This window comes from Myotis myotis, unplaced genomic scaffold (genome assembly GCF_014108235.1).
Source record: "Myotis myotis isolate mMyoMyo1 unplaced genomic scaffold, mMyoMyo1.p scaffold_m19_p_16, whole genome shotgun sequence".
In the NCBI taxonomy this organism is placed as follows: Eukaryota; Metazoa; Chordata; class Mammalia; order Chiroptera; family Vespertilionidae; genus Myotis; species Myotis myotis.
Genome location: NW_023416320.1, coordinates 28,203,105 through 28,218,436, shown reverse-complemented (window position 1 = coordinate 28,218,436; position 15,332 = coordinate 28,203,105). Strand labels below are relative to the sequence as shown.

Here is a 15,332-nt window from a genome sequence, read left to right as displayed (position 1 = left end):
CTAATGCAGCCCGGGAGCCTGGAGTTCAGTAAGCATCCAGAGTCTTATAAAGAAAAGCCTTTGACATTCTAGGTAGGCTCCACTCTAGTCAGAGTTAGCTCAGTTGCCTTGCCACAAAAGTAAAACAGAGAATTAAGGGAATTATTTCAACACCTTCTGCTAAAATCTTGAATAATTTAGCTGAAGACTCTATAATTTCATTTTCTACAGTATCAATTTCAGCTTAATGCCTATTCTACTACCATTGTTTCTTTTCTTTTTGAATAAATATTTCAAAGACAATCATGGGATAAGGAGTACATACTTGGTTCACAGAATAAAGATGAAATACAATATTTTTGTCATGGCTTTTCCCCATTTGTTTGGGTTAATTCCTAAATATTTACAGATTAAATTCCGAAATTAATTTTTGACATATAGCTCTACTGGAAAATCAGAATTTGCCATATTATTTTTAAATTGAACTCTGTTAAACTGAACGGAATGGGAACTTCCCAACTAATAGTGAAGCTCTGCCCCTGTAGCTCAAAAACAGCCATAATAATGTGTAAATGAATGTGCTGTGATCCAATAAAACTTTATCTATAGACATGGGAATGTGAATTTTATTTCATTTTCATGTGTCAGAAAATAAAATACCTTTCTTCTTAAATGTACAAACCATTCTTACCTGACAGGTCGTACACAAAAGGAGGTGTGCCAGATGGGGCTCATGGGCCACAGTTTGCTGACCCTTGACCCAGCAGAACTGTGAAATTTCAAATATTCACCACTCTCCTTTGGTTAGTATAGGAAACTGAAGGATGATTGGTTCACAGAAGTAAGATGAGGTATACCAGACAGGGAGTGAACCTTTCTTTTTTAATGATTTCTAGACACTGGCTATGGCCAGATAAGTCTAGCATTGTGTCCCCCTCCACTCCCCGTTGCACTGGATACTTATTGCATGATGGCTTTCATCAAGGGCCCACATGTTTTGAATGAAAAAAACACCTGCTTACAATGCTAACCAGCCTCAAAGGCAGAAAGCATAGCTAATAAAATCTTTCCATCCAAGCAGGCTTTTCCGGTAGTGAAACTAAAAAGGCAGTAGCATGTACTGATGAATCTTTACACATTTATACTTCAGGACACGACATGGTGACTGCACCTGGGAACTCTCCCACTGAGTGGAAACCAGCAGACTTCCAGGTCGGGGAGCTCTCTCATGAGTGTGCCATGGAGTGAGACCATAATTACCGTTGATGGAACCCTACTTGTTTAAGTGGATTTTAAATCCTGTTTTTAAGACTTGGTTAGGAAGTAACAGAAATAATAACCTGTGTTTTCTTAGGACTTCCACAACACGTACAGCATCTTATCAACATCATCATGATGGCTCTTCTGTTTTGAGGCAGTGCAGTGTCTGGAGCAGCGCTAAGTACTTTAAACCCCACAACAATCCTTTGAGATCTGCTCAGCCCCATTTTACAGTTAAAGGAGGCTCAGAGAGACACTGAGTTATAAACACAGGTGTGAATGATTCTGAGACCTCTAACCACTGCACTGTCTGCTAATTTATCTTCCCAATTATTTTGTGAAGCCAGAAATTATTTTCATTTTAATGAGCAGAGTGTCAGAGATACTGAATGACTTGCCCGAACTGGATCATGTTACCATCTTATGACCGTAACCCCAATATGGACAATTCTTTATGATGAAAACAATATGACCAAGAAGATGAAGGTCTTAGGGTTAGGAACAAGAAGACATGATAACTCTAATATTCACGCCTCTAACTTTATCCATTTACAAAAAGAAGAAAATTCACAAAATTCTTAAGAAGGTCCTTTATAGACTTTGGATATTAACTCCTTATCATATAAGTGATTTGTAAATATGTTCTCCCATTCTGTAGGTTGCTTTTTCATTTTGTTGATGGTTTTCTTTGCTGTACAGTAACTTTTCAGTTTGATGTAGTCGCACTTGTTTATTTTTGCTTTTGGTGTAAAATTAAAAAAAAAATGAGGTCAAGAATGAGGCCAAGGAGTGAGCCTTCTATGTTTTCTTCCAGGAATTTTATGATTTCAGGCATTATGTCTAGGTCTTTAATCTACTTTGAGTTGATTATTTTTTGATATGATGTAAGATAGTGGTCCAGCTGTTCAGTTTTACCAACAGCATTTATTGAAGAGACAATCCTTTCCCATTATATACTGTTGACTTCTTTGCCATAAATTGACTGTATCTGTGTGGTTTTATTTTTGAGCTCTCATTTTGTTCCATTTTTGTAAGTCTCTGTTTTTATACCAATAGTATAGTTTTGATTACTATAGCCTTGTAATACTTTAAAGTCAGTAAAACTTCAACTGATTTTCTTTCTCAGGATTGCTTTGCCTATTTAGGGTCTTTTGTGGTTCCATACAAATTTTAGAATTGCTTGCCTTATTTCTCTGAAGAATGCCATTGGAATTGTGATAGGGTTTGCATTGAATCTGTATATTGCTTTGTGTAGTATGGACACTTGAGCATGAAATATCTTTCCATTTATTTGTGTCTTCAATTTATTTCATCAATGTCTTCTAGTTTCCAGTGTATAGGTCTTTCACCTCTTTGGTTAAATTTAGTCCCAGGGCCCTGGCCGGTGTGGTTCAGTTGGTTGAGCATCATCCCAGCACTGAGAGGTTGCAGGTTGGATTCCTGGTCCAGGGAACATGTCCAGGATGCAGGCTTGATCCCCAGCAGGGGGCGTGCAGGAGGCAGATCACTCATTTTTGTTTCTCTCTCCCTTTCCCTTCCCCTCTCTCTAAAATTAATAAAAACATATTTTAAAAAAATTTAGATCCATGAACATGGACAATAGTGTGGTGAAGGCCTGGGGATGCACAGGGGCAGGGTGGAGGGGGTCAATGGGAAAAAAATGGGACATAGGTAATATTTTTAACAATAAATTAAAAATAAATTAGTCCCAAGTATTTTATTTTTTGATGCAATTGTAAATGAGCTTATTATCTTGATTTTTCTTTCTGATAGTTTATTACTGTCTAGAAAGACAACTGATATTTATGTACTGAAATTGTATCCTGCAACTTCACTGAGTGTTTATTAGTTTTAACAGTTTTTTTGTGGAGCCTTTAGGATTTTCTATATATATTATGACACCTGCAAATATAGTTTCACTTCTTCCTTTCTGATTTGAATGCCTTTTAATTCTCTTGCCTAATTGTTCTGGCTAGGACTTCCAGTAGTATGTTGAATAAAAATGGTTAGAGTGGGCACCCTTGTCTTGTTCCTGAACATAGAGGAAAAGATTTCAGCTTTTCAACTGCTGAATTTGATGTCAGCTGTGGGCTTGTCATAAATGGCCCTTATCATATTGAGACACATTCTTTCTTTATGCAGTTTGTTTTTTATCATGAAAACCTTCTTTGATCTCTCATTTTTCCTTAAGAATAATATTAAACAATACTGGCTAGACTTTACCACATGCCAGATACACGGAGCACTTTACAAACATTAATTCATATAATTCTCATGATCACCCTATGTGTGTACATGTTATTAGTATGTTTTCCAGATGGACAAACTAAGGCACAGCAAAGGAGGCTCTATTTCAGCGGTTCTCAACCTGTGGGTTGTGACCCCTTTGGCGGTCGAACGACCCTTTCACAGGGGTCGCCTAAGACCATCCTGCATATCAGATATTTACAGTACGATGCATAACAGTAGCGACATTAGTTATGAAGTAGCAACAAAAATAATTTTATGGTTGGGTCACAACATGAGGAACTGTATTTAAAGGGCCAGAAGGTTGAGAACCACTGCTCTATTTATAGACTCATCTCTATCCGTGAAGATCTAAGGCACAGAAGATCCCGTTTGTTAAATCTCATTTGCAGAAAAGCACAGTAATTCTGTACACAGAGTACTTGGGTTCCAACCTCGGCTACACTTATTAGTAATAGCTCGTTAAACTTGGACAAATTACTTAGTTTTCTAGGACTTCAGTTTTCTTGATCTGCAAACTCTTGAATTTGTTCACTTTGGATTGAAATTGTTTAAATGCATATTCATTTTATAAAAATGGCTTTAAAAAGTTTAACAAGAGTTGGACTAGAACAAGGACTGCTAGCTTCTTGTTTTATCCTAAGTAGCTCTAGGGGCTTCACTTTTTATCTATTTTGCATATTTGGCTTCTTGGTAAGATTTTATTTAAATGCAGGGTTGCATAATAAAGTTTTTTGAGCACTAGTAATCTATAAACAGGTCTATAAATCAGTTACATCTATGTGGGATTAGTGGACAAGAATATTTAAATCTTGGTCAGGCTTTCTGTTCTCACATAGGGTCATGTATGTTCAGGAAGACTAATTTAAATATTAACAGCATACAAGTAGGAAAACGTGTTGCAGAAAAAGTGTCTGCATAAAAGGTTAACTGACAAAAACAAGTGGCTAAGTAAGGTCACATTCGAGTTCTAGAGGCCACAGGTAGAGCTGTTCATGACCAATGCCTATATTATTTAGAAAATGGTGACATGTTTATGATATATACACTAATGCTACCTGATGAAAAATTATAAAAACTGAGAACATTGACAGATTTTGATGTTGAAAAAAGTAATTTAATCTTTAATGACCAGTGCAATTGCTACTGTATTGCAGAGTAACAAGGCCTACATTGTAAAATTTCAAGAGACTAAAATTAGTATTGCTTCTAAACTCCAACAAAGGTGTTTTTGACTTAATAGTTATTTTTTCCAGTACTTACTGGGAATTACCCCAATTTATTCCAATTCCTCCAGCTCCATCCTAGCCCAAACCATTTTTTGTTTAATGCTTAACATGCTCACATTATTAACCTTTTGCGGTCCAACATCGAGGCTGACTCGACAGACCAGGCACTAGTTGCAGGTCCCACATCGAGCTGAGGTGGTGATTGAGCTAATTGGCAACTTCCACCAAGGAACTACTGCAATCAACAGAGGAAGGACTTCCAATTCGGACCAGACTGTTTGAATTCCAAAAATAAAATTGGACCACAAAGGGTTAAAAGACTAGAGGCCAAGTGCACGAAAATCGTGTGTGTGTGTGTGTGTGTGTGTGTGTGGGGGGGGGGGGGGCGGGCCGGGGTGTCAGCCCGACCTGTGCCCTCTTGCAATCTGCGACCCCTTGCCCCTAACCACTTGCCTGCCTGCCTGCTTGCCCGCTTGCCTGCTCAGTGTGCATCATAGTGACTGGTTGTTCTGGTCATTCCGCCATAACAGTCGTTTAGGCTTTTATATATATAGATCAGCGGTTCTCAACCTGTGGGCCGCGGCCCCTTTAGGGGTCAAACGACCCTTTCACAGGGGTTGCCTAAGAACATCGGAAAACACATATATAATTACATATTGTTTTTGTGATTAATCACTATGCTTTAATTATGTTCAATTTGTAACAATGAAATTGGGGGTCATCACAACATGAGGAACTGTATTAAAGGGTCGCGGCATTAGGAAGGTTGAGAACCACTGATATAGATAAAGGTCTCAAATCCCCAATAACCAGAAAGTCCTGTTTTTTCCACCTACTTGTAAAAATGAACGAACACAATTTTTAAATGAATAACAAAGGAACACATATTCTTCCTCCTTTCTTTGCCATTTTAATAGAAAAAAAATATAAAGCTTATTACAAAATATATTTCACATTCTTTTTGTAATAGAAATTTTAAAAACACCAACTTTACAAAATCAAAGCAAATTCTGAGTAGAGCAAAGACATGAAAACAAGAAAATTCTGGAAAAAAGATTGGGATAAATGTATTTATATTCTGGGAGTGGATAAGATCTTTCTAAAGGACATAAACCACCCAAATGCAGCAAAGAAAAAAGACTGATAAAATTGAAAACTTTATGTATGGTAAAAAAAAAAAAAAAAAAAAAAAAAAAATCACAAAATAAAAACAAAGGGGTCTTTAATTTACAAAGAATTCATACATATGAATAAGAAATAAAAACAATCCAAAAGAAAAATTAATAAAAGATAGCAGTCAGTTTAAAAGGGGAAAACTATTTTAAAAAGACCAAATGTATGAAAATATTATCGAATCTCATTCATAATTAAGGAAACACTCACAAACAGTAAGATACCATTTTTCTCACACAGATGGTGGCAAAAATGAAAGAAAGTGCTTGATGATGTCCAGAGCTGGAGAAATGGAAGAAAACATGCACTCAAATCGCAGCACAGAATAGCTGATAATTGCAAAAAAACCTCAAAACAGCCCAAGTTTTCAACAATAAGAAACTGGTTAAATTACAGTATATCCGGGAGATGAAATACTAGATGGCCACTAAAAGGAACGAGGTAGAGCTCTATGTATGTACTGACATGACAGGTCTCCAGGATATACTACTAAAAAATACATAAGAAAAAAAAAGGTGGTGGTGGGGGGCCCTGTGGAACAGTGCGTCAATGGGGGAAAAGGTGTTTCAGAGTCTACTGCAATTCCTTCTGTCCTCTAAAGGAATTTAAAATACTGTTATCTTTAGGTAGATGAAGGAAGGGTAGTGGAAGGGGTGGAAGATTTTTACTTTTCATTGTGTACCACTCTGTACTGTTTGTTTCTATCCCTAAAAGTATAACATTATTTATTTCAACAGGGGTTATTAAATGGGTGGATACTCTATCTCATTCATTGTTTTCTTTGTATCTCCTCTTTATTAAACATAACACAATTGATTTTTACACACACACACACACACACACACACACACACACACAAAGATGTTAACCAAAATATATAAAATATTTTTAAAAAACAGACATAGGCACATATATACACACATACATGCTGACTGATATTACTAGTAAGTACAAGAGAAAGCCTACCTTTTCCCTATCAGACACTTACTATCCTAATGAATACACATACTAGTAGTTAATATTACTTAAAGATCTCTAAGTACTTCATTAATCTTCTGTAACTTTCCATTTTATATAGTGATATAAGATTATGGGTTTAATACAGGGGTCCTCAAACTTTTTAAACAGGGGGCCAGTTCACTGTCCCTCAGACCATTGGAGGGCCGGACTATAGTTTAAAAAAAAAACTATGAACAATTTCCTACGCACACTGCACATATCTTATTTTGAAGTAAAAAAACAAAACGGGAGCAAATACAATATTTGTATTTGCATGTGGCCCGCGGGCCGTAGTTTGAGGACCCCTGGTTTAATAGATCAGCAAATAGAGAAAGAAATTGCAATTGTCTCTGAATAATGTTCTGACTGCTACATGATCTTTCTGTCCTTGTACCATCTCAGTTATGATTCAGAGACTGGTTTTCGAATCAGGTTCCCAAAATAAGCAGTGATTGTCTTCAGTTTATTATTAAGAAAGTTTTGTTCTATTTCCACTTGCCCTCCAGGCCCAGCTAAGGATGCCACCTAAAAAAAAAAATAAAAAGGAACAGAAGAAAGTCACATATACACAAACATGATTTCAAAATAAATCCTTCATTCATATGTTTCATCCAATAGTAAGACGACTTGGCTTTTTATTCGAGTCCTTCAAATAACGAGGCATCTCAAATGTTCACTCTTACTTTCCAGGTATTAATGCACTATTTATTGGCAGAAATACCTGTTGCTTCAGACCCTTGGACGCTATGGGAAAGATCACATGGTATGTTACTGCATTTGACCCAATCTCTCCAATGACAGAAGCTAAAGAACTCAGAGGAAGAGAAAACAAACACACCCTCCCCAAATACCAGGTTTATTAAGACAGAAATTTAAAGAGTAAGTCACTTTCCTGAACACTTTTGTCCTGTTCACCTTATCTTTGGCATCTTACCCTCTCATTCATTAAACAATATTTACTGAGAGCCTGCCACATGATACTAAGAATAATCCATCAGAGAGCAAGACAGATATGCTCCCACAAGTTCTAGCCTCTGGTCTCTCTTGCTCTTCTCCCAACCTGGACCACCTCTTGAACCTTTTGCTTGTGTGTGTGTGTGTGTGTGTGTGTGGTTTTACTCCCCCTCCTTTTGATTGGGTAAAATAGATTGCTCTTTTTGAGGCCTACTAGAATACAGTGACCAGCCCCTTTATTAGGAAGCTAAAAGCACCACTCCTCTCCATCTCTACGGAGTTAACATCAACAGGGGGCTTCCAACTAGCAATGCTTTATCTAAGTTCCTATACAGATAACGTTTTGTGTTAGCCCATTTTTCCATCCAACCTGGGTCTATTAACTAGCAAAGATATCATCTTCTAACCCATCGTTACATCACCAGACATGAGTTTATCGAGGCAGCAGTGAGGAGTAAGGGAAAGAACGCATGAGAAGCCCTGGAGTCATGAACAGAACACGGAGTTTTCAATAAGGATGCTCAGGGACAAGTCCAACCACAGCCACAAGAGACCTGCCCTCCGGTAATGAGCTCCGGAATCGGTGAAACTGTAACGTATTTATTTCTCAGAGAGATGTGCTGTTGGTCTAGGGCAGTGATGGCGAATCTTTTGAGCTCAGCGTGTCTGCATTTTGAAAAACCCTAACTTAACTCTGGTGCCGTGTCACATAGAGAAATTTTTTGATATTTGCAACCATAGTCAAACAAAGATTTATATTTTTGATATTTATTTTATATATTTAAATGCCATTTAACAAAGAAAAATCAACCAAAAAAATGAGTTCGCGTGTCACCTCTGACATGCGTCATAGGTTCGCCATCACTGGTCTAGTTGGCTGGGAGGCTGAAAGGTCTAATCTCAGTGGTATCACACATAATATACAAGAGGAAATATTTATTGTGCATTCCCAATGAGGATGTATTTCAAAGCATTTCAACTTCCTCGTAGGAAAGTAGCACAGATATAGAAATAGAGAAGAAACAACAGGTCATTCTATGGTATTCTTAAAAGAAAAAAGTTGTTCCATCAATGCAGAAACCATGTCAACATCAACCCCGTCAGTAAAGGGCAACAAGAGATGGCTGTTTTATTAACAGAAATAAAAAACAACAGAAGCCAAACACAGCACCTCTTATAATGATAAAACGCATGAGTGCATTCCACTATTTGCTAATAAAAAATGTAATAAAGTAAAACTAGAAATTAAAAAGTCAACTAGTCTCAGAATGGCAACTGTTAGGAATACATTTTTTCAATTATTTTAATCCTCACTGAAGGTATGTTTTTTTGGGAGGGAGGGAGGGAGGAGGAGGAGAAGGAGGGGGAGGTTGAGGAGGGGGAGGAGAAGGAGGAGGAGGAGGGGAAGGAGAGGGAGAGAGAGAGAGAGAGGGAGAGAGAGGAAATGAGAATATTATCGATTGATTGCCTCCGGTGTGGGCTTGAACCCGCAAACTTTTGGTGCACAGTATGATGCTCCAACCGAGTCAGGGCTAGGAATAACTGTTTTATTTTCCATTTTAGCATCTCTATGTCAGTCTGGTTTTTCACAAGGGCAATAATAAATCTGTCTTTAACTAATAAAAGGCATTTTGACTAGTATATCTAAAGTATAATTATTTCACAATAATTTCTCTATGAATTAAGATATAGCCTAAGTGTATGATTCTCTTCTTCTCCCATTCATTCCTTTAAACAGTGAATTGATGAAAGAAAGCGAGATTGGGCTCTCTGAATTGAATCTAATTAGTTCCCAAATTTCTAGTGTTTTCAGGTAGATATAACTTCCATCCAAAGAACCGATCACAAAATGATTTCTAAATCATTCAGTGCTTGAGTTTGATAGGGAAAGTTTAGATAACAAGAGATACATGCCCTGGAATAACGCTCAGATAAAGGGAATAAGAGATAAAGGTAATGGGGATTTAGAAAAATATTTTACTACATACAGAAAAGAATTAGACTCATCTCCTGTATGGAGAGATTGACAAATTATATTTATAGCATCCATACTCAGTGTAACCTCCCTATATATTATCCAGGGTACAAATCTCCCTGCATGGGAAATTAATGGTCTTTATAGACATTTCTATGGAGAAAATGCACCCTGAATTTTAGACAGCAGACACATAAACTTTGATAGTTGGCCCACTTTTAAATTTAGGTTGTTGTGATATTCTAAATGTTCCTTAACAAAAAGTTGACTTTTCTGTATCTCTGCTCTCTCTCAATCTTGTAGCAATGTTTCTTCTCTTATTTAAAAAATACATAGAAATTTTCTTCATTTTTTAAAAAAGAAGATAACTTCCCACTGTAATTTGATCCAAATTCAGTACCAAACAATATAACTCTCAGGTTGCCTTTTTTACTTTTATTATTCTCTAGTGTCATTACTCCCTCTAGAGGCAGGAAACGTGAACAAACTACCAACCATAATTCTGGCAGGCTTTTGGCAGAAAATGAAAAACACTAGTTAAAGAGAAAAAGTTAACTTCTTGAGTTAGTGTTAATTTAGAAAAAAGTTTACTTAGTGTAACTTTTACAAGAAACAGTAAATTTCCTACTGTCATTCAAGTATCCAAATCAGCCCATCTAATATTTAATATAAAGATCATATAGCCTCTTCTGAGACCAGTTATTATAGAGCATAATATTTACATGAGAAAAATAAGAATTATGGAATCAATGGGTTCAACCTTCTCTGAGAATCTAGAATGCAGTTCTGAGTCACAGATATGATTAGCAGATAGTATTAGGTTTAATATCAAATTTGTTATAAAAGTGCATGAAGCAAGGAACAGTGCTTTTTCCTGTAACTGGTGCAGCATATAGTATTTGAGAGGCCTAATGTTTACCCACACTGGCTCATAAACAGATGACAGGCTGCAAGATCTAATTTCACCTTCTAATCCACAGAGTAAGAGTTCTGGCTTGTTAACTTTTATTTACTCTTCTCTTAACCCAGAGAATCTCAACTCTGGGAGCACATTACAATCACTTGGGGAGTTTTAAAGAATGTATGCTTGGGCTTCATCCCAGAAAATAAATTAGAGAGAATCTTTCCCAGTGGATCAGGTTATCAGTAGTTTTAAAAAGCTACTTAGCTAAAACTGTAAAACTCTTAGAAGAAAACAACAATGAATTTGACAAGGATTTCTTGGATATGACATCAAAAGCACAGGCAATACACAGATAAAATAGAACTTCCTCAAAATCAAAAAGTTTTGTGAGACAAAGAACACTATTAAGAGAATAAAAAGACAACCCATGGAATAGGAAAAAATACTGGCAAAGCACGTATATAAGGGATTAATATCCAGAATACATGCACATGAAAAGATGGTCAACATCATTAGTCACTAGGGAAATGCAAGTCAAAACCACAACAAGATAACATTTCATGTGCATTAGGATGGCCATTAGCAGACAATCACCACCAGAAAATAACAAGTATTAGCAAGAATATGGAGAAGTTGGGTCCTTTTTGAATCGCTGGTGCAGTGGTTCAGTTGCTATGAAGAACAGTATGGTGATTCCTCAAAAAACTTAACACAGAATTACCTTACAATCTAGCAATTCCTCTCCTAAGTATATGCCCAAAAGAAATGAAAGCAGAGACTAGACTAGGTATTTGTATACCCATGTTCACAGCAGCGTTATTAGCAACAGTAAAAAGGTGGAAACAACCCAAAATGCCCATTGATGAATGAATAGACAAACTGCAGTATCTACAAACAACGGAATATTACTCAGTCTTGAAAAGGAAGGAAATTCTAGTACAGGCTGTAATAAGAACGAACCTTGAGGCAATTATGCTAAATGAAATAAGCTAGACACAAAAGGACAAATATTTATGATTCCACTTATACAAGTTACCTAGAGTAGTCAAAATTTTATAGAAACAGAAATTAGAATGGTGTTTGTTAGGGGTAGGTTGGTGGGGGCTACTGAGGATTTAGTGTTTAAAGGACATAGTTTCAGTTTGGGAAGATGAGGTAAAGTTCCGAGATGATGGTAATGGTTGCATAATGTGAATGTATTTAATGACACTGAATTGTAAATGACTTATGGTAAAATTTATCCTTACTACTAAAAAAACCCCACTTAGGTAATTCTAATTTGCAGACAGAGCAGGTAATTCTAATTTGCAGACAGAGCTGAGAATCGGTGTTCCAAAGACTAAGCAGATAAACCAAAGATGGGAAAATATAGCAAATTAACATGAAAATATGTGCAGTATAAGCAAGTATATCTGATTTCTGATAAGAGGAAGAGAAAAATCTATATTCTGAGATGTATGCTTATAAATTAAATTCTATCATTTCAGAAATATTAAAGCTATCTATTCTTTCCTTTAGAGAAAACATATCATTTTTCATGTTGGTCCCATTCAAAACCTTAGTAACATTTACATTCTTTCCACAATTTTATAATGGGATCTTCTAAGTAACAGACACAAGACTTTACTGAGGATTTATGAGTCAGAGGTACTTGTTAAATGCTTTACTCACTGATTGCATTTATTCCTCAAAACTATCACCGGAAAGCCAGTGAGTACAAGGCTGAGACTAAACTCTGGTCTGCTTGACTCTTACTCTCTTTTTTTAGCCCATGACCTAAACATCACCCACACATTCCCACTTCCATGTCATTGACAGTCTTGCCACCTTCTCCTCAACTCCTACAATCTGATCTTTAACTTTAAAGTCCAGTTTACATGCTGTGTCATCCAGGGCCTTTCCTGACACCATCCACCAGAAAGCCAGACTCTTTAAGCTCTACCTTTCTTATAAGAAGGCTGCATTATTTATTATTATATTCATGCACCTATCTTTAATCTAGTTAGATGCTGAACTAGCATGACTGTTGACTTATAAGGTGTCTCTGGAGACAATAGGGGGAAACCACCAAACAAAAAATAGTTATGGAGACCTGGGATGGCGTGAATATGTGTATCCAGAGGACTGAGGGTCGTGCCTGTGGGAAGATAAAACAGGAAGAAGGCAAACAAGAAACTTGGCCTTCTGCTCTGGCTCCTCCCTAGCCATTACCTTTGCCTTGTCTAAACAGTGTATGCTGCCTCACTTGCAGAGACTGTGAACTCTGGTCCATGTTCAGTAGTAAAGTTAGGGCAGTCTAAACAGATGTTCTGTTGTGAGAAGCTGAAACAGGTGGGAACTAACCCTGGCAGCTGCCTTCTCATGCCTCTTTCTCTGAATCCCTAGAGCTGATGAATTACACTCTCAGATTAAAGAGTACCATCTTTAAATGCTGCTTTTGTCCAGCTGCTCCGAAAGGGTGTCTGTGGGAAGCTATGCCTTGAGAGTGTTTTGTGGTAAGTGAGTGCAGTCAGTGGTGCTTGGGTCAGCGACCCCAGAGCTTTCCCACCTGCATCCCTTGAAGTTATCACTGGGCTGACACAGGCTATATATTACAATGGATGAAGGGAGCTTTAAAAATGATTAGATCAATTTCTGGGGTGGAGATTGCATAGTCAGGTTATTTTTACAAGTGTCCCTGGTGATTCTAAAGTGCAGCAAGTATGACCCTCACTGGATTCTGGCCTGTCCTTTATCCTTTTGCATTACTCGAGAATTGCCAATACCCAGAAGATATCTGAGGGTCACAAGTATTTCATGGAATGAAAACAAACTGGATTATAAATTCTATCAAGGTGTATGCAGAAAGGATAAAAATAGATTAAGAATTTAAACTTTTAAATAATATTAGAATGCAAGTGAAAGCAAAGATGCAGAAATAATTACGTATAAAGGATATGATTCGATGGATGCTAGACTGTATATATCTGAAGAATGAATTAGCTAGCTGGAAGACCAGAATGAGGTAATCTCTCAGAAAGAAAAAGGAGACAGAACACTAGAAAATGTAGCTGTTGTCCCAGAAAAAGGAAATACGATGGTAAGGAGAATATAGTTGAACAACTAAAGAGATAATTTTTCTAGAATAAGAGGAAAAAGCTCAGATTGATAGGGTCAGTTCTCAGAGTATCAAACAGGAGAGAAAGGACAAACCCACACCTAGCAACATTGTAATAAAATTTAAAATATAAGAGACAAAAGATTTAACAGATGTATAGCACAAGGCAGTATGTAGTAAGTGTATTAAAAATTCAACAAAAGCATGAAATAAAGATATCATCAGATCTTTATGAGGACAGTTATACTAGATCCAATTCTACTAGGGAAAAAAAACACGCGATTAAAAAAAAATGCTTACTTATGGTAAGAACTGAATAAAGACATTTTAATGTTAGTCAAGTGTCCTATCCTCCAAAACAATAGTTGAAATGGATCCTGGCCAAATAAAGGTTGTATCTGTCTATATTTCTATTTAGGTGACTATTTTTAGGAACACCTGAAACTTCTATTCTCAAGGTAGGGTTCAATAGAGACAGATTGTGGCTAACTTAGGTGTGCGCATATGAACACAACACATTTAGTCATTCTTTCAGGACATATCATTAAAAGCCCAGCATGCTGTTTCTGTGCATGTATGCCAGGAATGATGGAGAAGGAGAGAATGAAATAGGTATGGATTTAATTGGCAAACACTCCCAGTTTTCTAGTAATAGGAAAAAAGTCAGGGACTTCTTATAAAAACATTCTCAATTAAAGCAATTCCCTGGATCTTTTTTTACCCATTCTTTTGTAACAGTTATGCCAAAGGCTCATGGAAGTTTCTCAGTAATGGCTTACCTGGTCAATATCAGCATTTCTTGGAAGAAAATAAACAATGTTATTAGTGATCTTCTGAGAAAGTCTGAAAATTTCAAAGGTGGACAACAGTTAAGGAAAAGTGACAAAAACAGCAGTTAATTTCTGATCAGAGATTAAGTTCTCCACTTATAACCCAAATGTATTTTAATATGTAGGCACACATTTAATCCTCTAATGAAGCCTAAGAGAATTAAGTAGCCGATTTTGTAACTCAGCAGCACACTGTTCCTGATTGGTCAGAAGTTAAACCAGTTTTTTAAAATTGATTTTAGAGAGAGAAAGAAAAACATAGATAACAGCGATCAGTTGCTTCCTGCATGCGTTCTGACCAGGGATTGAACCCACAACCTGGGTAAGTACACTGACCAGGAATTGAACCCACCAGCTTCCAGTGTCCGGGATGACACTCCAACCGAGCCACATGGGCCAGGGCCTATTTTTTAACCCTCACCCAAGGATACTACTGATTTTTTTTTTTTAAGAGAGAAAGGGGTGGGGGAAGAGAAACATGGATTGCCTCCTGTACACACTATGATGGGAGATCAAAACTTCATCCTTGAAATATGCCCTTACCAGGAATTGGACCTGCAACCTTTATTATTATTATTATTTTTTTGGTGTAGGGGACAACATTCCAACCAACTGAGCCACCCCCAGCCAGGGCAGAAGTTAAACCTACTTTTCATTTATCCTAGTGGTAGGCAACGAAGTCAGA

The 15,332-nt window shown here is 36.9% G+C and overlaps 1 protein-coding gene across 3 annotated transcripts in view; it reads right to left on the bottom strand.

The window, feature by feature from the left end:
* The window catches only part of TGS1 (trimethylguanosine synthase 1), a 41,722-nt gene that overhangs the window by 3,191 nt on the left and 23,199 nt on the right, over window positions 1-15,332 (bottom strand). For 2 of the 3 annotated variants that reach the window (XR_004972481.1, XM_036338246.1), the window contains exon 12: window positions 14,597-14,675. Coding sequence is in view for 2 of the 3 variants with exons in the window: in XM_036338246.1 (XP_036194139.1) it covers window positions 14,597-14,675 (79 nt within the window). In the remaining variant the exon portion in view is untranslated. Of the gene's footprint in view, window positions 1-6,712; window positions 7,413-14,596; window positions 14,676-15,332 lie in introns of those variants that run through there. The other variant, XM_036338245.1, reaches the window with a different exon arrangement.